This window comes from Bubalus bubalis, chromosome 7 (genome assembly GCF_019923935.1).
Source record: "Bubalus bubalis isolate 160015118507 breed Murrah chromosome 7, NDDB_SH_1, whole genome shotgun sequence".
Classification (NCBI taxonomy): Eukaryota; Metazoa; Chordata; class Mammalia; order Artiodactyla; family Bovidae; genus Bubalus; species Bubalus bubalis.
Genome location: NC_059163.1, coordinates 14,088,692 through 14,111,798, shown reverse-complemented (window position 1 = coordinate 14,111,798; position 23,107 = coordinate 14,088,692). Strand labels below are relative to the sequence as shown.

Here is a 23,107-nt window from a genome sequence, read left to right as displayed (position 1 = left end):
TTACTCAAATTCATGTCCATCGAGTCAGAGATGCCATCCAACCATCTCATCCTCTGTCGTCCCCTTCTCCTCCTGCCCTCAACCTTTCCCAGCATCAGGGTCTTTTCCAATGAGTTAGTTCTTTGCATCAGGTGGCCAAAGTATTGGAGTTTCAGCTTCAGCATCAGTCCTTCCAATGAATAGTCAGGACTGATTTCCTTTAGGATTGACTGGTTGGATCTCCTTGAAGTCCAAAGGACTCTCAAGAGTCTTCTCCAACACCACAGTTCAAAAGCATCAGTTCTTCGGCGCTCAGCTTTCTTTATGGTCCAACTCTCACATCCATACATGACTACTGGAAAATATTTTCACTAGCCAATCAATACGTAACTTTTTTTTACTGTGTGTCTCTGTCTAAAGATGCCTGATTTAACATAGTGTTGATTCATTAACCTTGAACTCACGGCCAACAGCACTGTAACTCGTGCCTGGATAAAGTGTATCTAACACGTGCATTTTCTCCATAGCACAGCACAGCCTCCTTGTCCTTAGAAACACTAGACTGCTGCACTTCAGCGCCACACTTCATTTTCAACAACAGAAGCACCAACAGGAAGCACAAAGATGAGAAGAAAGAAAGGCACTAAAGAGAGCATGGAAAGGACACTTGTTGGCAGTATGAGCAGACATAAGAAAGCAGAGTGTGGCCTTGTTCAGTCTCATTTGGAAACTGCACGCCAGGCAACTCATATGTTTCTCAACTCTACTCCTATTCAGGAAGCACCTCAAAAGCGCCCCAAGTGCCCATTTAGGGGATTACAAAATAAATTTTAGTAAGCAGGCAAATTTGAAAACACCGAATCCATGAATAATGAGGATCAACTAGTTCACAATAGAAACCATTCTAGAGTTTAAGATTACCTAAAGTATTTTCTTAAAAACCACCCAATGACAATATTAGATATAACAAGCATATCAATATTATGTGTACACACAAAACAGCTCAATGTGGAGAATGACACATAAGTATAAATATTCTTGTTATTTCCAATACTGTAATTGGATGACTTTAAAAAACCACTGGATCATGGGAGGGCTTGTCAAATACATCTTGCTGGACCCACCTCTAGAGATTCTCATCAGTGTGTCTGGGGTGGGGTCCAAGAACTGGCATTTCTAACAAGTTCCCAATAATGCTGATGTTACTGGTCTGGTTCATTTTGAGAGTAGCAACAGTCTGAAGGCAACCAGCTCAGATGGCGGGGTTCAGAATTTTTCTGGGAGACAAGTTTTTCTAAAAGAGGAAGTTGATCAAATACCTAATGTATTCAAATATCTTGAAAGGAAATGGAGATAAATGGGAGAGAGTTTATTGTTAAATCAATGACACGTACTTAGAATTTAAGGAAATGAAAAATGGGTAATTATTAATTTCAAGGAAAACAAAATCTTGTGCAAGAAAGGAAATATTCATAATCACTGCAGATCCTTGGCTGACAGTGAATTATGTTTACAAAATTGCAGTAACGAAAACACCAAATGCTGATTTAACCAAACGTACCCCATAACCACACAGGGAGGTGGTGATGGTGTGTGGGGAGGGTGTAAATATGAAGAGTGGGGAGAAAAGAGAGCTATTAGTAAATCACTCCCCACTTCCACAGTGGGACGTCAAGCAGCCACATCATCAGGTTATTTACATATGGGAAGTAAATGACCAAAACAGCCAGCTGAACAAGAGTCAAACAAGATGGCTTCAGAGAAGTGAGAAATGGTTGCCAAGGAACATTTTAAATTATGCGCATGATTCACTAGTGGTAAAGAACCTTCCTGCCAATGCAGGAGACATAAGAGAGGCGGGTTCAATCCCTGGCTTGGGAAGATCCCCTGGAGAAGGAAAAGTCAACACACTCCAGTATTCTTGCCTGGGAAATCCTATGGACAGAGGAGCCTGTTGCAAAGAGTTGTACACAATCAGAGTGACTTGGCATGCACACCTAAGGGTGGACACATTAGTCACTCTGATGCAAACAAAGTTTTAATGATGAAATAAATAAAACTAATAAAACAGAAACCACAAAGGGAAAGTGGTGCAAGATAGAATTATAAGCTGGGTGACCTGGACCAGAGAACAGAGTGCCCAGGACCCGTGAGGGAGGAAGTGCCTGCTCCAGCCCGAGGGTTGTAACAGTTCCCTACATGATTTTCTCTCTGGGTTCTAAAGGATGCTTCCTTGGACTGCAAGGAGATCAAACCAGTCAATCCTAAAGGAAACCAACACTGAATATTCATTGGAAGGACTGGTGCGGAAGCTTAAGCTCTAATACTTTGGCCACCCGATGTGAAGAGTCGACTCACTGGAAAAGACCCTGATTCTGGGAAAGATGGAAGGCAAAAGAAGAGGGCGGCAGAGGATGAGATGGTTAGATAGCATCACCTACTCGAGGGACATGAATTTGAGTAAGCTCTGGGAGACAGTTAAAGACAGAGGGGCCTGGCGTGCTGCAGTCCATAGGGTTGCAAAGAGTTGGACACGACTCATCAACTGAACAACAACGATCTAAAGAATGAGTGGGACAAGAGGCAGAGAACAGATGTGCAGAAGTGCAGAGGTTTCTGGGGATAAGGGGATTCTGGGTGGCTGGATGTACAGACACCTGTGTGCTATGTTGGATACCCTGGGGAAGGTCAGTGACCTTATGCACCATGCAAGGAAACTGGACATGATCTTGTGTAGGCAGCCAGGAGCCACTGGAGATTTTTAACTGGGAGTCATATTGTTAGATGTGCATTTTAGAAATAGAGACTAGAGGTGGGAAACGGAGGACATTTAGAAAAGAATATTGCAAAGATCACATCCAAACCATCAGAAAATCTCATCAGTCCTACCCTTGACCATGAACCCCCTCCATGGCTACAGACCTGATCGGACCTACCACCACCCTCAGCTAGACTAGTACAGCTGTGACTAACCAGCTGTACAAACCCAGACAGCTTGGTTAGTCTCTGTCAGCCTCAACTTAGCTGCAAAATGGGTGACTCTATGGTCTGAATGCTTGTGTCCCTTACCTCTCTTGTCAATTAATATGTTGAAACCCTAACCCCCAAGGTGATGGTATTTGGAGGCAGGACCTTTGGGAGGACCTGTTAGATCATTATGATGGTGCTCCCATGAACGGGATTAGTGCCCTGCTAAAAGAGGCCCCAGCCACTCCCCTGCCCCTTCTGCCATGAGAGGACTCGGGCAGAAATCAGTCATCTACAACCAGGAAGAGGACCTTTGCCAGAATCCAACCATACTGGCACTCTGATCCTGGACCTCCAGCCTCCTAAACTCTGAGAAATGTTTGTGTTCATCAGTTACCAAGTTGATGGTATTTTTGCTATAGACACCCAAGCAGACTAAAACAGATACTAACACCTGCCTCAGCAGGTAGCGGATGGTGAAAAATTCTGATTTAGGCATTCAGAAAGACTGCAGTTAAAGTCCAGCCCACTGTTCATTTTTCATGACCCTGGACAGAGAACAACTTGCAGAGCCTCAACGTCCATACCTGGTAAGTGAGGATGACAGCCTCCACTCAGGCTTGGAGTGAGGCTAGAGAAGGAAACAGCCACAAACCCTTGACAAGGGCCTGGCACCCACGGAAGGCTCTGACATGTGACTTCTCTCTTCACACAAGAAGCCAATGTCTTTTAATTACCAGGAGGATTTGACAACCCAGACTTTCCTACAAGAGACTTGCATTATGTTAATTTTAACCTTTATCATCTCTTTGCAGCATGACACTCCTCTGAAGTCACCTGGCTTACATCTGCTGACTGCATACCCTGTTCACATGGGCCAGAAATGGGGGGACAAGACCACACCACCTTAGCTCAGATCCGACCAGACTTCATCCATCAAGGAGGTCCGAGCTGCAAGGACCTAAAACAGTGATCATTCCGCCACTGATGGAATGACTGCTGTATGCCGGATACCTCCACACAACATGTGATTCCATAATGACAACTGCCACACGAAGCATCCATTAATCCCCTTCAGGCAGCCACCTGTGACCAATCCCATCCACCTCCAATACAGTAGCTTTGGGGTGAAACACACCTGTCATTTGGCAAGATATTTAACCTCTCTGTGCCTCAGTTTCCTCATCTGCAAAATGGGTACATTAATGGAACCAGCTCACAAAGCTGTTTTGGAAATTCAGTGAGATGACAATTCAGGTACAGAGTGTGGCTCAGCACTCAGCATACAGCCAGCATTCAGTAAATGCTAGTGTTTCCATTTCCCCATTACAGAACTTATCTGGCTGTGTTACAATCAAACATTTACTAGTAATCTGTCCAACTCCATCTTGCTCCAGAGGCAGGAGCACACTGCTGTCCCCTGGCCATGTCTAGCAGTAGAAGATGCTCAGCAAACTTTTGCTGTGTCGAATGATGAGTGCATGCTGATGTAGCAGAGCGGACTCCAGCGGGGCTAGCGGGGGAATCCACACAGCAAGGAAGCAGAAGGGACAGGCGGTTGCAGAGACTAGGGCAGGCGAGGGAATTCCCTACCCTCCAGCCCCCCACGGTGAGCCCAGCGCATCAGTCAAAATCCTTGATGCTGCAGAGGAGACCGCGGCCTGGAGACCTCACTGGCTAAGGTCACAGGCAGTTGTTGGATGGAGCGGACCCTTCCGGGGAATCGCAAGCTAAAGCCCATCTGTCACTTGGCCGCCTCCCACTGCAGTTACTGTCTCCAGCCGCCTCCCAGAGCAGAAGGGGAACACCCGTCCCCAGGACAGGACCCGTCGCGCGCGCGATGCCCGTGATCAGGCTCAAGTGGAAGCCTGGACCCCAGCGCCGAGGGGGGACCGCGCCCTCGCATCCCACACCGGGCCGCCCGCCCGGCCGACCCACCTGGTGCCGGAGACGCGGGCGCACGGAGCGGCAGCCGAGCCAGAGGCCGAGGCCGAGGCCGAGCGCGGTGCCCAGCAGCACGGCGGGGACCAGCAGAGCGGGCGCTGGCCGCACCGCGTCCCGGCCCAGCCGCAGCCGCGCTTCGCTCCCGCAGGTCGTCTCGCCGCGGGCCATCCGGGGGCGCTCAGGCGGCCGGCCCGCCGCCTCCGGCCTGCCGCCGCGCGCTGCCACGGCCCGCCGCCCGGCGCTCCATCCCTGGCGGGTCCCCGCTGCCGGACTCCGGATCCCGGCGGGGCCCGCGGGACGGCGCGGTGCGCTCCGTCGATTTCTCCGGCCTGTGTAGCCTCCTTCTCCTGCTTCTCTCTCGCTTTCCGGAGCTGCCTAGCCGGAGGGAGGAGCCTGGACGGTTTGCTCCAAACTTTGAGCCACCCCCGCCTCCGGCCCTGCCTTTTGCACTGAGCATGCCCGGCCAGAGGCGCGCTTCCCAGCGAGGAGAACCTTCTGGGAGGAGTCTTGTTTTGCAGAGGGCTCTGATTTCCAGCGGGGCCGGGGAGCTCAGCCAGATCCTCACGCGAGGAGGGTGTTGCTCGGTTCAGTTTATCGAGTGCTTAGAAATTGTTAAGCATTTAGCTTGATGATCCAAGTAACTTTCTTACCAGCCTTCTGAGATGGGCGTTACTATCCTCCTGGTGAGGATCAGGGTCTGCGGTGAGTGATTCATTGCTGGTCTGACTCAGCCGTGCCCCATGACCTCTAGCAGTTGGCCATCCTTGGGTCGCACAGTCCGGCCCTGCCTCTGAACTTGTTTGCCTGAAGGCTCCTGTTTTACTGCTAGTTTCTTCGGGGATGGTCAATGCTTTCCTCTAAGACAACCTATAGGGAGATGCTTACATCCAGCCCTGGCTAGCCACGGAGATGCCATGTGGTCACTCATTCACTCAGCCTATCCAGAGACCCTACTGTCTGAACCAGCACCAGGCCAGCCATCAACCAGACAAGGTCCAGCAGTAAGCATCTTGCAGGGAGATAGGCAGATGAGTTCAGCATCTGTTCTTTCTATAAGCAACATTTACTGATGCTAGCTCTCATTCTGGCTGCTGGGGTGTACACACACACACACACACACACACACACTCAGTCACACACACACACACACACACACACTTATACCCTTTGGAGCTTAATTCCCTATGAGGGCCAGAGCAGAGGTAACATAGGGACCTGTTTCAACAGAGAGGGGTTTCATGTCCTTTTAATTTGCAAGGGTTGAATAGTCTTTTTACTTTGTTTCCTCACCTCCCTCAACATCCAGCTCAAGTTTCTGGGTTTTTCCATCATTTCCTCTTCACTCCTTCCAAGCTGGCAAGATGGGAACTACTATGTAGATTTACTTTGTATAAATGAAGAAACAGACAGCTAGATCAGAGTCGTAGCTCGTTTGAGGTCTTGGAATAGGAAATGGGGCAGATACAGTCACACCTGTGTCTGTCTGGCTTTAGGACTCACACTCTGCCATGCGGTGCTTCTTAAATGTTTCCCCAGGAGCATCTCCAAGACTCTTGGGAACATGTCTGAGGGCAAAAACCAGAAGTTCTTGCTTTACGCTGGCTATTTCTTTGGATACTCAGGCTTTTATTTTTAAAAATACAGTGTTCTTTCACTGCTATGTTTAAAATAGATAGCTAACAAGGACCTACTGTATGACACATGGAACTCTGCTCATTGTCATGGGGTGGCCTGGATGGGAGGGGAGTTTGGGGGAGAACGGACAACTGTGTACGTATGGCTGGATCCCTTCACTGTTCACCTGAAACTGTTACATTGTTTGTTAATCGGCTGTACCCCAATACAAAATAAAAAGTTTAAAATATAGTGTAATCTGCTGCTGCTAAGTCACTTCAGTCGTGTCCAACTCTGTGCGACCCCATAGATGGCAGCCCACCAGGCTCCCCCTGTCCCTGGGATCCTCCAGGCAAGAACACTGGAGTGGGTTGCCATTTCCTTCTCCAATAGTGTAATCAGGAAGGGCTAATTTTAAATCTACACTGGATCTGCTTCTGTGACTCTAGCCTTTTTTTGTTATGATAAACATACATGATGGCCTGGTTCACGGAGATAACCTGATCTGCCTATGTGTGAAGGACGGCAAGGAAGTGAAACTAACACATCCCCCTGTCAAAGGCTTGCCATTCTAGGGGAATTTGCAAGGATTGAATAGTCTTTTTACTTTGTTTCCTCACCTCCCTCCCATCTCTGATCCATAAAAGAACCTGGCAACCAGGCCCTGACAGGATGGTTATTTTTAGGCACTAACCTGTCATTTTCTCCATCAGCTGGCTTTCCAAATAGTCGTCTTCTTTGCCTAAACACCTTGTGTCTCAGATTCATCGTCCCGTTGTGTGGCGAGCAGAGGGAGCTTGGACTCGGTAACTGTAGTGTTGTTTGCATTTTACTTTATTATACAATTGTTTGAAGGTAGAAATCATCCTCTAAATTTCTAAAAGAATTAATGCTCCAGCATTTAGCCTTTTGCCTTGTCTCACTCCAGGCACATGCTGGGTACCACTGAGGGCAGTGAACCCCATGGGGAAAGCTTGGTTAATAAATTCTCTGCTTCCCAAACTCCACTGTCTTGTCCCTGTGAAGTCAGGAAAGGCCTATTGGAGGGGTAGGAGTAGGGGGCTACAAGCACCGGACTTCCTGCCTGAGACTGAAGAGGCATGAGCTGTCCCTGAGGGCCCAGGGGAATAAGAGCCCTACCCCCTGCCCCCATGGAGAGTTCTGGGAGATTCTTCAGCTGGTGACTCCTGGCTCCAGACACCAGCTCCCCTCTTGGTGTCCCCAGAGAGGTAGGTCCCCAGTGTCTGGCCTCTGCCTGCATGGCTTGGAGCAGGGCTTGGGTTCCCAGCCAGAGGTTGGACTGGGTCGTGGCAGTGAAAGCACTGGATCCTGGCCACTGGACCCATAGTCAGTGACAAGGGATCTGGCCCTCTGGCTTTGCAGAAAAGAATTTCCATAAAGACAGAGTAGTGAAGCAAGTAAAGTATTTATAGGAGGAAAAGGAATACTGTACCTACAGACTCTCAGATGGAGAGTCCCCGAGTTGCACCCACGTGGCAGCTTCAGTCACCTATATGGGGGATTTCTTCGGGTTTTCCTTTGGCCAATCATTATGATTTGCCTGGTTCCCAAATTGGTATTTGGTGTATCTCAGGATCCTCCCGTGTGTGCGCAGGCATCTCTTAGCAAAGCTGGATTCTAATGAAAAGCCGTATAGGTAGAACATCCCTCCACAGCCTGACCAGGGGCTGTGGGAATGGGTCCTTGAGCTGGTCCAAGGGCTCATCCACAACGAGGGCTCAGGCAGTGGGAACGGACTGGGTTGAAGTGAACCTAAAAGGATGCGAAAACTGTCCTTGCCCTCTGGCCATGAGCTGCCAATTCCCCGCCCAGCCCCTGTCCTTGCCGTCCTGCACCCCTATTGTTCTCCTTCTCCAAAAGCTTCTCAGTTCGCTAATGGGGGGAGGGGGAGAGGGGAAAAGGGGGCCTGCTGCGCCTGCGTAGACTCGGGAGTCCGTCCACTGTGTATCAGGGAAGGCTTGCTGGAGGAGACGGGCCTGAGCTGAGACTTAAGAGAATGGAGCAGGCATTAACAGAGGAGCACTTGGAGGCTCTCAACTTTCTGGGAGCAGGAGTCACCCGATCTGATTTTGGTAGAGCCCCTGGGTGAAGCACGAGGAAACGCAAGTGTGGCCACTTCTCCCAGGCCTCGCCAGCTTGGCTCCCTCCTTCCTTCCCTCCCTCTCGCGTTTGGTCCAAGGCTTCCTGCTGGCCCGCCAAGGCCCAGATGCCAGTGTCTCGCTCCCAGAAAACTTTCCGCGGAGGTTCGCACTGAGCATGCTCGGAGGCGGCGGGGCAGGGCCTGGGGTCCGGAAGCTGCCCCAACTCCGCCTGCACCAGCCACTTGTGGGGTCGCGGGACCCAGGCGGGCGATGGATACCGCGAGGGGCCCGGGGCGCGCCACGTGGGTGCTGGCGGGGAGCCTGCTGGCCGCTGCACTGGCGCTGCCCGCGGAGTCCGGAAACCTCGGCCAGCTCCCCGCGGGGCAGGTTCCCCTCCAGCACCCCCTGGGCCCACAGCCTCTCCGGGACCCCCACACGGTTCCCGGGGCGGGGCTTGAGCGGACCGCCCAGGTAAGGAGGGCCGTCTCCCAGTCTCGGGTCTGACTCCGGAGATTTGGCTTCACCTACGCTCCTGGCGGGGAGGCCCCTTTGGGTTGGGGAAGTTACCCGAAAGGGAGGGCGGGATCTGAGTAAGATGCAACCCTGGTGGATCCCGCTTGTGGCCGGAAAACGCCCTGGAAAGGTGGGGAAAGAGGTGTGGTTTGTGGCTGAGAGCTTGGACCTTATAGGCGGCCCGGTCGATCCCCTTCGGCAACCTAAGAGCTCTGAGACCTAGGGCAGGTAGCTTCTGATCTGTACCTATTGCAGGGTCTACCCCAGCGGGTCGATGTGAGCGTAACTATTGCAGGGTCTACCCCAGAAGGTCGATGTGAGCGTTTAGATGAGTTCAGGAGTGCAGATAGAACGACTTTCGCAGGTGAGTGCTCCGGAAGAGTGCAGCAGTTGATAAAAGGCACAATGGCTGGAGTTTTCTGCGACCGCAAATGTAGCCTGCCCTTGCCCCTGTGTCCCTAGCTTGGGAGGGCGCGGAGCTCTGGCTCACATCCTAGATACGTCCTCCTCCTCCTCTCCCAAATCTGATCACCAGGCCCACTGCTTTTCCTCCTGATCATCTCAGATGTCTGCCCTTCTCCCATCCAGGCTGCCTCTATTAGGTTCAGTCCCCGCTCCCTCAGCCTCTGGCCTCTGATGACTGTTTCCTCTGGGTTACCCCCGCTCCCCTAATTTGTGTGTTCTACCATTCATGTCCCCCTGACCTCTAGATGACCTGTCTGTGGTATACATCTGACCAGTTTTCTCCCGTGCTCACACCCGCTTTCACTCTGACCGCAGTTGCACATCCAGGCTTCTGCTCCCAGGAATGCCTGTCCAGTGGTCCGGCCCATCACTGCCTTGTGGCCCTCCCAGCCCTTCCTCAGGGCCTGGCCCCTCTTATTCTGTTGCATTTTCTAAGTATAGGCCCCAGGGTGCCTGCTATACTCACTGCAGATATTTAGGTCTTTTAAATGAGATTTCTCTCACTGTCTATGATTGGTTCTTAGGCTTTCACTAGAAAAGACAAAATAATAATACTGTGTCAATTTTCTGAGCTTTTAGAAAGCTCATGATGAACATTTTCACAGGGTCCTTTCACTTGTTGCTGGCCGTTGAGATGGGAAGTATCTGGCCCATTTTGCCAAAAACTGAGACCCAGAGTGCCATGCCCCCGAGGCCCGTCCTGTGCTCTCACATTCAGAGCCCACCCGCCTGTCCTCAACTGCTCTTTCCTTTGGAAAGTCAACGCCAGAACATTCATGTGGATATTTGTTGCCAGGCCATTCACAAGAGTGCTTTGAAAACCGGAGCGTAAATGCTCGTGTTAACTTATTATTAATATCTATCCCTTCCTGCAAAGGGTGAGGTAATAGTTACAACCATTTCCCAGATGTTCTGAAACTGCTGTGTCCAGTACAGTAGCCCTGGCCACGTTGTGGCTGTTTGAATTTAAACATTGCAGGTGCTCGGTGGCCCCGTAGGTTAGTGGTTACCATATTGGACAGCCCAGACCATAGAACATTCCCACCATCCCAGAAAGTTCTGTTGGAAGTGTGCTGGAAGGAGAGAGACAGTGAAGACTTGAGTGGGCAAGAGTCTTCTGAGTGTTTATGCACGGCCCTTTAGGCTTCAGACCTAGGTATCAAGACCTAGGTGCTTGAGATATGAGAGAACAAGACAGTCTCTGCCCTTTAGAATCCAGGAGAAGGGCGCCAAGTGGTGTTAATCTATGATGCAGGAGTCAGCAGTTCAGGCTGTAGAGAAGTGCAGTGGGCAGAGTGGACTGGATGGAGTGGCTTTGAGCGCTGTTTGGACAGGGTGGTCAGAGAAGGTGCTCTGGGGCGGTGACAGTTAAGCAGAGCCCTGGATGGAATGAGGGAGGGACATGGGTGCTTCTGGAGAAAAACTTCCCAAAGGAGATCGTAGTGAGGACAAAGGCCAGAGATAGTGAGGACAAAGGCCAGAGGCAGGATGTGCTTGGTGTGGTCCAGGACCGCAAGGAGGCTGGTGTGATTAGAGCAGGGATGGGGGGAGGAAGGAGGAGTGGGTGAGGTGGGTCCAGAGGATGGGGAGGGACCACATCAGGAAAGGCCCTATGGACCGTGGTTAAGACTCTGACTGTTATTTTGTTGGAAGCCGTGGGTGGGTTTTGAGCAGAAAAGTGACCTGCTTTGATTCGTCTTTTTAAAGCATCTCCATGGCAGCTATGAGAATAGAGGACAGAGGGCAGCGGTGAAAGTAACGACCAAGAGCAGAGGCAGGCAGGAGACCAGGCAAATGATGGAGATGAAGTGGACCAGTGAGGTTAGTGGACAGCTGCTGAGAAGTTGCTGGATTGGGGATATATATTTGAAAGTAGAGCCAGCGGAGTTTGCTGTGACTAGATGCAGATTGAGAGAAACGAAGGAAGGAGTCAAGAATGAAAACAAGGACTTGGGCCTGAACACATAGAAGACTAGGGATACCATCAGCTCATACGCAGAAGCCTCAGAAGGCCATGAGGATTTCTGATTTGGTCTTATTAAGTTTGACCCCCCACCCCTGCCCCCTGCCACGAGGCATCCAGGTGGAGATGTGTAGGAGAGTGGTGATGGACAAGTCCTCATCTGGGTGAAAAATCTGAGCTGAGATCTTTACCAGGGAGTGGTCAGTGCACACATGCCTTTAACCCCGGTGTACCCAGGACCTGGCTGAGATTTTCTTGGGGGTAAGTATAGTTTGGGAAGAGTGAGGCCTTAGGGCAGAGGCCTGGAGCAATACCAACGCCAGACCAAAAAGAAGAAGAGATTCAGCAAAGGAGATCAGAAAGTGTGGCTGATTTTATAGGAAGGAAACCAAGGCTGTGACAAGGAAGGAAGGCATTTCAGGAAGAGAGGACTTCCCGGTGATGTTCATATCCTGATCCGTGGAGCCTGTGAGTGTGTTCCATCCCTTGGCAAAGGGAGATTGACATTGCAGATGAAATTCACGTAGCTATTCAGCTGACCTTGGATCATCCCGGTGGACCAGTGTAATCCTAAGGGTCTTTCAAAATGGAAGAGGGAGGCAGGAGAGAGTGCGAAGGAGATGTGACCTTGGAAGAAGGTCAGAGGGATGCCCCTTGAGGCCTCAATCTGCTGCTGCTGGCTTTGAAGATGCAGGAAGAGGCTATGAAGTGAGGAGGGTAGGTTGCTTCTAGAGGCTGAAAGAGGCTCCCCCACAGCCTCCAGAAAAGAATGCAGCCCTGCAGACACCTTGATTTTAGTCCAGTGAGACCCAAGTGAGACTCCTGACCTCCAGAACCATGTGATAATAAGCATATATTTGTTTTGAGTCGTTCGGTTTGTAGTGACTTGTTACAGCAGCCATAAGATGCCAATGCACTCACATGCCAAATACTGCTGGTGAGTTGTGTGCAATGGGGATGGAGAACTGGCTGTGAAATGAGACCGTTGAGGTCATGATGACCTTGTCAGCTGAACTGTGCCATCTTGGAGAGGGGCTTCACACAGGGAAGGGAAGGCTGGACATTGAAGTGAGGTATCGACCGGTGGTTGGCATGGTCTCTGTGGGACCAGGCTGCTCACAGTGGCCAAGGATCCCCCAGAGAGGCACCCCTAGGCTAGCGACACCCAGGAACTGCTGAGACCTCAGGGAGCCTCGGCCGAGAGGGCCTTTCTGAGTCATTTGCTCCCTGGGCACTGGGTATCCTGCTCCTCTCCCTGGAGTGGAAGTGTCTGTTGGAACGGGGCCTTTGTCCTTCCATCAAGTCAGGGGCCTGCCACAGAGCTTGCCGTGCAGCGAGTGCTGGGGAAAGAATAGGTGGAGAATTCCAGGGGCAGGGATGGTACAGGCAGACGTGTGTGTGGACCCCAGAGACCTCACAAATTAATTCTTTTATTTAGTTAACAGATTTTAGTATTTAGAACAGTTTTAGATTTTAGAAAAATCGTACACATGATGCAGAAAATTCATATATATTCCCCTCAATGCACAGCTTCTCCTACTCTTGGCATCTGACATTAGTAAGGTATGTGCACACACATGTACGTAGTCATTCAGTCGTGTCTGATTCTTTCCAACCCCACGGACTATATAGCCTGCCAGGCTCCTTTGTCCATGGGATTCTCCAGGCAAGAATACTGGAGTGGGTTGCCATTTCCTACTCCAGGGCATCTTTCTTGACTCAGAGATTGAGCACGTGTCTCTTGTGTCTCTTGCACTGGCAGGCGGATTCTTTTCCACTGAGCCACCTGGGAAGCCCTAGTAAGATACATTTATTACAATTAATGGTCTAACCTTGACAAGCCATTGTAAAAGTCCATAGTTTATTCAAATTTCCTTAGTTCTTGTACCCAATGTCCTTTTTGGTCCCAGGCCCCCACCCAGGACATCACTTTACATGTAGCTGTCACTTCCTTTGTTGTGAGGACCTGGGCAGTTTGGAGGAGGACTGGGTGTGGATTTTGCAGGGTGCTTTCTGTTCGGATTCATCTGGGTGCATCTGGCAACATGACTGATGGCTGTTTGTGGGTTTTTTTTTTAATTTGTTTTGTTAGTTTTGTTGTTGTTGTTTTCAGATTTCATTCTAGTTTATTACAGTAAAAAAAATACCCCACGGTTCTAAGCACATATTCAATTTCTGAGCATCAAAGGAGACAGATTAGATACATTAAAATGTGGTTTCTATGATCATAATGATATGCAGCCACATAAAAAGTAATGTACAGAACACCTTGTCCTACAAAACAGCTTTGGGAATTTTCTTTGACTAGAAATTTTCCCAGTTTGGGAACATTAGCTTAGACATGAACATAAATTCGAGATACTGTTAATTAACTTATTTGAAAGAGTGGAATATTTAAGAAAGCTATTTCTACCAGTGGAAACAAAGATGGAAAACTGTCAAATAACTGTGAGTTGCTTGGAATTCTGCCTGGCTTCCAAAAATTAAGCTAGGAACAGATGTCTGCCCACACAGTGAAAATGATCTAATTAGCTAGTGTTTCCTTAAATGAAACACAAAATGACAAAAATGATTCCTTAGCTGACTCCCAGTCAAAGGGGAAGAAATATTAGATAAGGTGGAAACTATGGTGTGGTCAGAGTCCCTTGGACTGCAAGGAGATCCAACCAGTCCATTCTGAAGGAGATCAGCCCTGGGATTTCTTTGGAAGGAATGATGCTAAAGCTGAAACTCCAGTACTTTTGCCACCTCATGCGAAGAGTTGACTCATTGGAAAAGACTCTGATGCTGGGAGGGATTGGGGGCAAGAGGAGAAGGGGACGACAGAGGATGAGATGGCTGGATGGCATCACTGACTCGATGGACGTGAGTCTGGGTGAACTCTGGGAGTTGGTGATGGACAGGGAGGCCTGGTGTGCTGCGATTCATGGAGTCGCAAAGAGTCGGACACGACTGAGCGACTGAACTGAACTGAACTGAATGGCATGGTCTTAAATTTCAGGAATAGGGACAAGCAAGTTGGAGGAATTTTTCTGGGATGCTCTGCTGTTGTTGTTGACCTTGAACTCTTGGCTGGACCAGCACTGGCCAGGTTGCTCTGTCATGAACTCACCACCCATCCCCCCAACCCTCCCTGCCCACCCAACTGTACTATACTTGTTAGAAGGAGGTCCCTATGCAGGGCCTAGAATGGAAGCCCTTAGATTTCTTTTTTCCTGCCAAATGGCAGCAAAGACAGTGTCTGGCACATGGCATTCTTCTGGGAAAATGGCACCTGTTTGCACCTTGTGGAAGGTGTTATGAGCTAGTGGTTGTTCTGGCCACACATACCTGTCCCGGAAGATCTCAGGGACAATGTTTCTACCAGGCGTGAGAATCCTGGCCCCCATCACTTGGTCTCTTATTATTGTCACTTTTGCTATTGTTGCGGAGACACATGGGCACATGCTCCTTGTTACAAGGAACAAATCAATACAGGCGGTGCGGAGACAGGGATCCCCTTCTACTGCACACACACAGTCCCCAAGCCCCCAAGGCTAACACTTCTGCATACTCCTGCCTAGGCTTTTAAAAATAATGCATGGTTATGATCTATGGTATTATATGGCATATTGTTAAACATGTAACTATATATTAAATCTATAAGTAGTTAATACTAAACATATTGTTAAATATCTACATATATTTTCAAATTACTAAATATATAAGTATATGTACTAATGAAGTAACTTACTAAATATGTAACTATATGTACTAATATGGGGTTTCTCTGATGGCTCAGTGGTAAAGAATCTGCCTGTCAGTGCAGGAGACATAGGAGACTTGGGTTCAATCCCTGGGTCGGGAAGATCCCCTAGAGAAGGAAGTGGCAACCCACTCAGTATTCTTGCCTGAGAAATCCCATGGACAGAGGAGCCTGGCGGGCTACAGTCCATGGGGTTCCAAAGAGTCGGGCACAACTTAGCAACTAAACCACCACCACCATACACAACAAAATTTACCCTCTTATCCCTTTTTAAGTGTACAGTTCAGCAATGTTAAATACATTCACATTTTTGTGTTTCCATCTGCAGAATTATTTTAATCTTGTGATACTGAAACTCTGTCCCCATTAATCAACAACCCCCCATTCTGCTGTCTCCCAGCCCTTGACAACCACCCTTCTACTTTCTGTCTCTTATGAATTTTACATATCTCCTATAAGTGGAATCATACACTATTTGCATTTTTGTTACTGGCTTATTTCACTTGACCTGATGTCCTCAAGTTTCATCCATGTTGTAGCCTGTGACAGATTTTCCTTCCTTTTAAGGCTGAATGATATTTCATTTTATGCCTGGACCACTTTTGGATGGGCTTCCCTGATAGCTCAGTTGGTAAAGAATCCACCTGCAATGTGGGAGACCTGGGTTTTGATCCCTGGGTTGGGAAGATCCCCTGGAGAAGGGAAAGGCTACCCACTCCAGTATTCTGGCCTGGAGAATTCCATGGACTGTATAGTCCATGGGGTCACAAAGAGTCAGTCACAGCTGGGCAACTTTCACTTTCATTTTTGCTTATCCATCCATCCATTAGTGGACATTAGGTTCCTTCTACCTTTAGGCTATTGTGAATAATCCTGCTGTGCACAGTACGGGGCCTGGCCCATTTCAAGAGCTCTAGCCAAGGCACTATAGTAATAATCATGATAATGATTATTATTACTGTTTTATAGTGGAGGGCTCTGGGCTTCTTTAGGGCTCAGTATTTCACAAAGATGGGATGGAGGGGTTGACTGAGCCCTGTTTGGGCAAGTTTTCATTGCTGAACAAGGCGAAGCAAGCTGGGAGGAGTTCTACACTTTGCAGAAGAAATATCTGAGGCTCAGAGAGTCTAAGAGACTTGAACAAGGACACACAGCAGATAAATGGTTCAAGTTCAAATCTAGGTCTCCAACTCCCAGGCCAGTGTTTTATGTACCACTCTGAAAACAAGCAGGATTTTGGGAATTCAGAGGCTTGAGGCTCTCCCCGCATCAGAGGGTTCCTGAAAACCAGAGTTGGGGTTCAAACTCAGGTCTAACTGTGTGAAATTTCCACTGCACTGTGTTGTCTCCCTAGACAGCTTCCAGGAATGCGATTATATAATCCTCTACTCAGATGCTGGTGGAGATGGTTGACTTAGAAAGATTTACATCAGGTGTCAGGATAAACGTGCAGCTCCTCTCCATGCAGGCCATTTAGAGATGACTTTTCAACCACTCCTAGTGTTTTCTTCGATAATGTCTTTGTGCCTTTGGACTTTCAGGACTTACCCCTTGGGATTTGGCCCAGTGTGGAAAACTCTCACGTTACAACTCCAGGTAAGTTTTTCTCTTGGTTGATTTTTTTATTGATTTGACCATGAGAGAGAACCATACCCTAAAGCCATAGACCTCCTGCTTCTGCCTCCCTGGCACCCTGCTCACCTATGTATCTTACAGAGCAAGGGCAATGAGTCCCCTCGTGCAGCAGTGGTCTGGGGTGCCCAGATCTGAGTTCAGGTAAGGTGGTGATTGATTCTTGGTAAGATTCAATAATAATTGGTAAGAATCAAGAATCAATAATGATTCAGGTAAGGGGAATCGTGATTCTCCCCTGAAGGTGCCTGATGAAGAAAACGCAGAATGGGTTTTAGTGTGTGTGTATTAGTCAACTGTGTGAGTTTCTTTTTGCTGCTGTAACGAGTTACCAGGGATTTAGTGGCAAAACAGTATCGATGTATTCTCATATAGTTCTGGAGGGCGAAAGTTCACGTCAGTTTAACTGGTCTGACTTCAGAGTGTCAGCACGCTCTCCAGGGCCCTGGGAAGAATATTCTTCCTTCTCCGGGATCTGGAGCTTCATTCCTTGAGTCCTGCAGGTCATGACCCTTCCTGCAGCCTCCAAGCCAGCAGCATTGCTTCTTGCCGCAGTGGTCCCATGACCTTCTCTTCTGCCTGTCAAATCTCTCTCTGCCTCCCTCTGTAAGGCATCTGGGATTACACTTATGGCCCCCTGGATAATCCAGGTTACTTCCCCATGAATTAAACTAAGGGTCCTTAATTTAATCGTATCTGCAAAGAGTCTGTTGCCATATAAGAGAACATATTTACAGGTTGCTGAGATGAGGACCTGGGTGTCTTTGGAGACCATTACTCAGTCTACCTGACTTCCCAGGTGGCTCAGCAGGAAAGAATCCAGCTGCCAATGCAGGAGACGCAGGAGACCTGGGTTCCATCCCTGGGTCGAGAAGGTGCCCTGGAGAAGGAAATGGCAACCCACTCCAGTATTCTTGCCTGGGAAATCCCATGGACAGAGGAGCCTGGCAGGATTGCAAAAAGTCGGACATAACTGAGTATGCATGCACTGAAAGTCTACCACACCAGGTTTCAGAAATCCAACTGAAACTAACTAGGCAATGAGCAATTTGTTGACCCTTATCGCTGGACTGCACAGGCCCCAGATCCAGGAGCACAGTATTCTCAGGGCTCTGCTTTTCACTTTCCACTGAGGCTCCTGCTTTCGTCTGATGAGTGTCATTCTCAGGGACATTCTCTCCATGTGGAAGTAATTGCTGCCACTTGCAGAAAGGAAGAGACTTTCTGTAGCTCGACAGAAGTTCAGGGAAGACTAATGGACACAGTCTGAGTTCCATGCCAGTCCCCAGTCCCATCACTGGGACTTGGGGGGAGAGTCTTCTAGGTTCTGGGCTTAAGTCTGGCCTCCTGGGGACCAGGATATGCTGAGATCCAGGTTTGTCTGTAGAGACTGAGCTAGAATCTTACTGATTAGTTGGGGGGCTACCCTGAAGGGAGGGGTCCTGGGAAGGCAGAACAGACTTTTCATCCAGAATTGACACAGGTTATGAATACATCTTGTTTTATTCCAGGGATAAATGTATTTCATTTTCTGGGGGAGTTAAAAGTATTTTTTAGGTCTTCTGTTACTCTGCCACACTCAATATGTAAGCAAATTTGGAAGACTCAGCAGTGGCCACAGGACTGCAAAAAGTCAGTTTTCGTTCCAATCCCAAAGAAGGGCAATGCCAAAGAATGTTCAAACTACTGTATAATTGCTCTCATTTCACGAGCTAGCAATGTTATGCTCAAAATCCTTCAAGCTAGGCTTCAGCAGTACATGAATTGAGAAATTCCATGTGTACAAGCTGGGTTTTGAAGAGGGAGAGGAACCAGAGATCAAATTGCCGACTTTTATTGGATCATGAAGAAAGCAAGAGAGTTCCAGAAAATCATCTACTTCTGCTTCATTGACTACAATAAAGTCTTTAACTGTGTGGATCACAACAAACTTGTGGAAAATTCTTAAAGAGATGGGAATATCAGACCATATTACCGGTCTCCTGAGAAACCTTATGCAGGTCAAAAAGCAACAGTTAGAACCAGACGTTAAACAACGAACTGGTTCAAAATTGGGAAAACAGTACGACAAGGCTGTGTATTGTCACCTTGTTTATTTAGCTTATATCCAGAGTACCTCATGCAACATGTTGGGCTGGATGAAGCTCAAGCTGGAATCAAGATAGACGGGAGAAATATCAATAGCCTCAGATATGCAGATGACACTACACTTATGGCAGAAAGTGAAGAGGAACTAAAGAGCCTCTTGATGAAAGTGAAAGAGGAGAGCAAAAAAGCTGGCTTAAGACTCAACATGAAAAAAACTAAGATCGGGGCATCCAGTTCCATCATGTCATGGCCAATAGAGGGGGAAAAAGTTGAAGAAGTGACAGATTTTATTTTCTTGGGCTCCAGAATCACTGTGGATGGTGATTGCAGCCACGAAGTTAAAGCTTGCTCCTTGGAAGTAAAGCTATGACAAACATAGACAGTGTATTAAAAAGCAAAGGTATCACTTTGCCAACAAAGGTCTGAATAGTCAAAGCTATGGTTTTTTCAGTAGTCATGTATGGGTGTGAGAGTTGACCATAAAGAAAGCTGAACGCTCAAGAATTGATGCTTTCGAAGCATGTTGCTGGCGAAGACTCTTGAGAGTCCCTTGGGCTGCAAGAAGATCAAACCAATCAATCCTAAAGGAAATCAGTCCTGAATATTCATTCATTGGAAGGACTGATCTGAACCTGAAGCTCCAATACTTTGGCCACCTGATGTGAAGAGCTGACTCGTTAGAAAAGACACTGATGCTGGAAAAGATTAAAGGCAGGAGGAGAAGGGGATGACAGAGGATGAGATGATTATATAGCATCACTGACTCAATGGACATGAGTTTGAGCAAACCCCAAGAGATAGTGGAGGACAGAGGAGCCTGGCATGCTGCAATCCCCAGGGTTGCCAAGAGTCAGATACACCTTAGCAACTGAAGAACAACAAGCAGTCTTTGCAAAAGACTTTACAAAAGTTTACAAAATCCAGTGTTTTCATTTGAGTAAAATAGGTTGGGGTGATATCACCATAATCACGGAAAACTTTTAGTCACTAATTAAGAAGACATTTTGGATAAGGGAGGGCAGTGTACTTAGGACTGTGGTTATAGTGAGAGCAGAGGGTGGAGGAATGAGGTCACCGGGAAGGCTTCAGGGAGGGCTTCCTGGAGGAGGTGTTGAGTCTCAGCTGAGTCCTGAGAAGTAGCAATTAGCAGGAGAAGGAAACAGAGGGAGCCAGGGTGCATTAAAACAGCTGCAGAGTCATGACCAATAACCCACATGACAGCACACTAGTGGGGAGACCACTGGGTAGTGACGCAGTGGGAGGTGATGGTCAGGTCAGAGCTTGACTTCCTTCTGTACTGTCTGTGGACAGTAACAGTGTCTGTCCTCATTCAGGTCTCCATCAGAGCCCACGGCTGGGCCTTCTGAGCTCCTGGAGGAGCAGGGGCTTAGACACCTGCACCAGACACAAAGCCCAGAGTGGCCTTAAGATTTGAAGTCCAGTGAGTCTTTGTCCTTTAGCCCGAAGGACTGGACTGGGGTCTGGAGGTGGGTGTTCTGTCCCACTTGTGTGATTGACTCGAACAGTCCCAACTGAGCAGCCAGCCTGGGAAAGCGCGTGCTGTTTTCCACGGTGAGGGCTCTAAATTCCCAGATGCTCACCGTTGTCCCCATTCCAACGTTGTGAACTGAACCACAGATACTATTCTGGGAAAAAGGATATTGATTTTATCCAGGATCCAGTTCCACATTCTTTTTTTTTCTTTTAATTTTCCTACATTTATTTAGAAATTCTATAAAAGGGGTTCTAAAGCAGTTCTAAAGACCTTGCTATCAATACTCTGTGTAAGGAAGAGTGAAAAAGAGGATTCATTCTCAGCCTATATACAGTTTGTACTTGGACAGAAGATAAATGCTGAAAAGGCATGACTCCACAATTCTGGTCACTTCAAAATAGAAATTTACAGAGTGGTTAGAGGTTTTCCCAAGGGCACAGCTGGCGAGTGACAGCCAGGATTGGAACCCAGGGCCCTCTGATGCTAAGTGTGTAGGAATCACCCATGCCTCCTCCCTTGCCTAGCGGTTCTGACTCAGCCGGTCTAGAAGGGGGCCAGGCTGGTACATTTCAGCCTACAGATCAGGTAAGAAGCACACACTTCAAGAAACTCTTCTTAAGCTCTATGGCTCCCAATGAGAACTTCTCACCTTGGCAAAGAGATAAGTCATTCCTTCATTCACACCCTCGTTCACTTACTCAGTAAAGATTTTCCAAACGCCTGCCATGTATCATGTGGTTTGCTTCCAGAGTTTAACCACTGCTTTTTTGTATTATGTAATGCATGCACGTTGCTGTTTTGCAGAGGAGGCACCATTCGGAATGAAATTCAGTAAGGAAATTGAAGTCTTTAACCCACCCCTGGCTTCTGCAGCCTCTCGTGGGCCATGGATTCATTCCATCTTTGCTTTTACACACTCATGGCCTAGGAAGACCTTGTTTAAAAGAGACTCTGCTGTAACACACCGCCTGGTAAGTAACATACTCAGTTCTTTTAAAGACATATCAGAAGTTGTAAAGAAACCGATTTTGGATCACTTGTGTAGAAAATGTCACAGGCTTTTGTTCCTCCTCCAAAAAACACCTATTCTTTCTCTTTCACTAACTATAGTTATCATTAGGGAGCAAATCCATTTTTTTTAGGGAGAGCTGCTGCTTCTATACAATATACAGTATTTAGATGAATAGGATGTGTGAATCTGAGCATTAGGCAGCCTTATCTGCTGGTTCTAAAGCAGTGCATGGGGTTTTGCTATAACTGGATCAATTCACTGTTATAAAAACGCTGCTACCGATAATAGTCCCAAATGTTTAAAAAGTATTTTCCACTTGCCAGGCATGTTGTTGTTGTTCAGTCTCTCAGTCGTGTCCGTGGACTGCAGCATGCCAGGCTTCCCTGTCCTTCACTATCTCCTTGAGTTTGCTCAAACTCATGTGCATCAAGTCAGTGATGCCATCCAACCATCTCATCCTCTGTTGTTCTCTTCTCCTCCTGCCCTCAATCTTTCCCAGCATCAGGGTCTTTTCTAATGAGTCGGCTCTTCGAATTAGGTGGACAAAGTATTGGAGCTTCCGCTTCTGCATCAGTCCTTCCAATGAATATTCAGGACTGGTTCGTTTAGGATGGACTGGTTTGATCTCCTTGCAGTCCCAGGGACTCTCAAGAGTCTTCTCCAACACCACAGATTGAAAGCATCAATTCCTGGCCACTCATCCTTTTTTATTGTCCGTCTCTCACATCCATACATGACTACTGGAAAAACCATAGGCTTAGTGCTTTCTATGCATAATCTCACTGGAGCCTCATTATGAGTTTCTTAAACAGGTACTATTTTTATTCCCTTTTTACAGATAGGAACTGAAGATTGGAGAGATTAAGGAGTTTGTTCAGGATCCCACAGGTCAAAGTGGCAGAACTAGGGTGTGGGGCCCCTGCTTTTAGCTGCTGTCCCTGCTCCCAGTGTTCTTCATACTCTGTGTAATGTGTTGGTACCACATGAGGCTGACTCTTCCCTAAGCTGTCATGATTTATAATGGCTTGAGAGCCACTGGGTTCAGCCAACAGGCTACCACGGCGACAAGCTCCTCCTTGGCCCTTGGCTACATTTTGTGTTAGTCTCCTACATTTTGTATTAGATAGTTGTGTGACAAATTATTACCAACATGGTGGCTTGGAACAGTGAAATTTATTCCCTCCTTGTTCTAGAGGCAGGAAGGCCAAAGTCAGGGTGTCAGCAGAGCTGTGCTTTTACTGGGAGCTTGTAGGGGAAAATCCATCCTTATCTCTTTCAGCTTCGGGAGCTTTCCTTGGCTTGTGGCTGCATCACTCCAATCTTTATATTGGGATTCTACAGAGAAACAAAACCTGTAGGATGTGTGTATACACGCACACACACACAGATACACACACACACTTATGTGAAGGAGGGAGGGGGAGATTTATTTCAAGAAATTGCTTATGTGATTGTCGGGGCTGGCAAAGTCCACGATCTACAAGTGTGGCCTGGAGACCCAAGAAATGCTGATACTCAAGTTGGAAAGTCTCTGCACAGAATGCACTTTTCCTTAGGGAAAGTGAAGTGAAGTGAAGTTGCTTAGTCG

The 23,107-nt window shown here is 48.0% G+C and overlaps 2 protein-coding genes across 6 annotated transcripts in view; one reads left to right on the top strand and one right to left on the bottom strand.

Moving 5' to 3' along the window:
• Positions 1-5,524, bottom strand: part of EVC (EvC ciliary complex subunit 1) — a gene marked incomplete at its 3' end in the record, with an annotated part of 75,399 nt that extends 69,875 nt beyond the window's left edge. Inside the window, 1 exon segment of the mRNA XM_045166265.1 lies at positions 4,885-5,524. Coding sequence (XP_045022200.1) covers positions 4,885-5,058 — 174 coding nt within the window.
• A 3,256-nt stretch (positions 5,525-8,780) lies between these two features.
• Positions 8,781-23,107, top strand: part of EVC2 (EvC ciliary complex subunit 2) — a 153,806-nt gene continuing 139,479 nt past the window's right edge. For 3 of the 5 annotated variants that reach the window (XM_044945651.2, XM_044945649.2, XM_044945650.2), the window contains exons 1-4: positions 8,782-9,077; positions 11,292-11,405; positions 16,834-16,888; positions 21,312-21,478. In XM_044945651.2, coding sequence (XP_044801586.2) covers positions 8,877-9,077; positions 11,292-11,405; positions 16,834-16,888; positions 21,312-21,478 — 537 coding nt within the window. In that variant the 5' untranslated portion in view covers positions 8,782-8,876. Of the gene's footprint in view, positions 9,078-11,291; positions 11,406-16,833; positions 16,889-21,311; positions 21,479-23,107 lie in introns of all 5 variants that reach the window. The other 2 variants (XM_044945652.2, XM_006044374.4) reach the window with 2 other exon arrangements.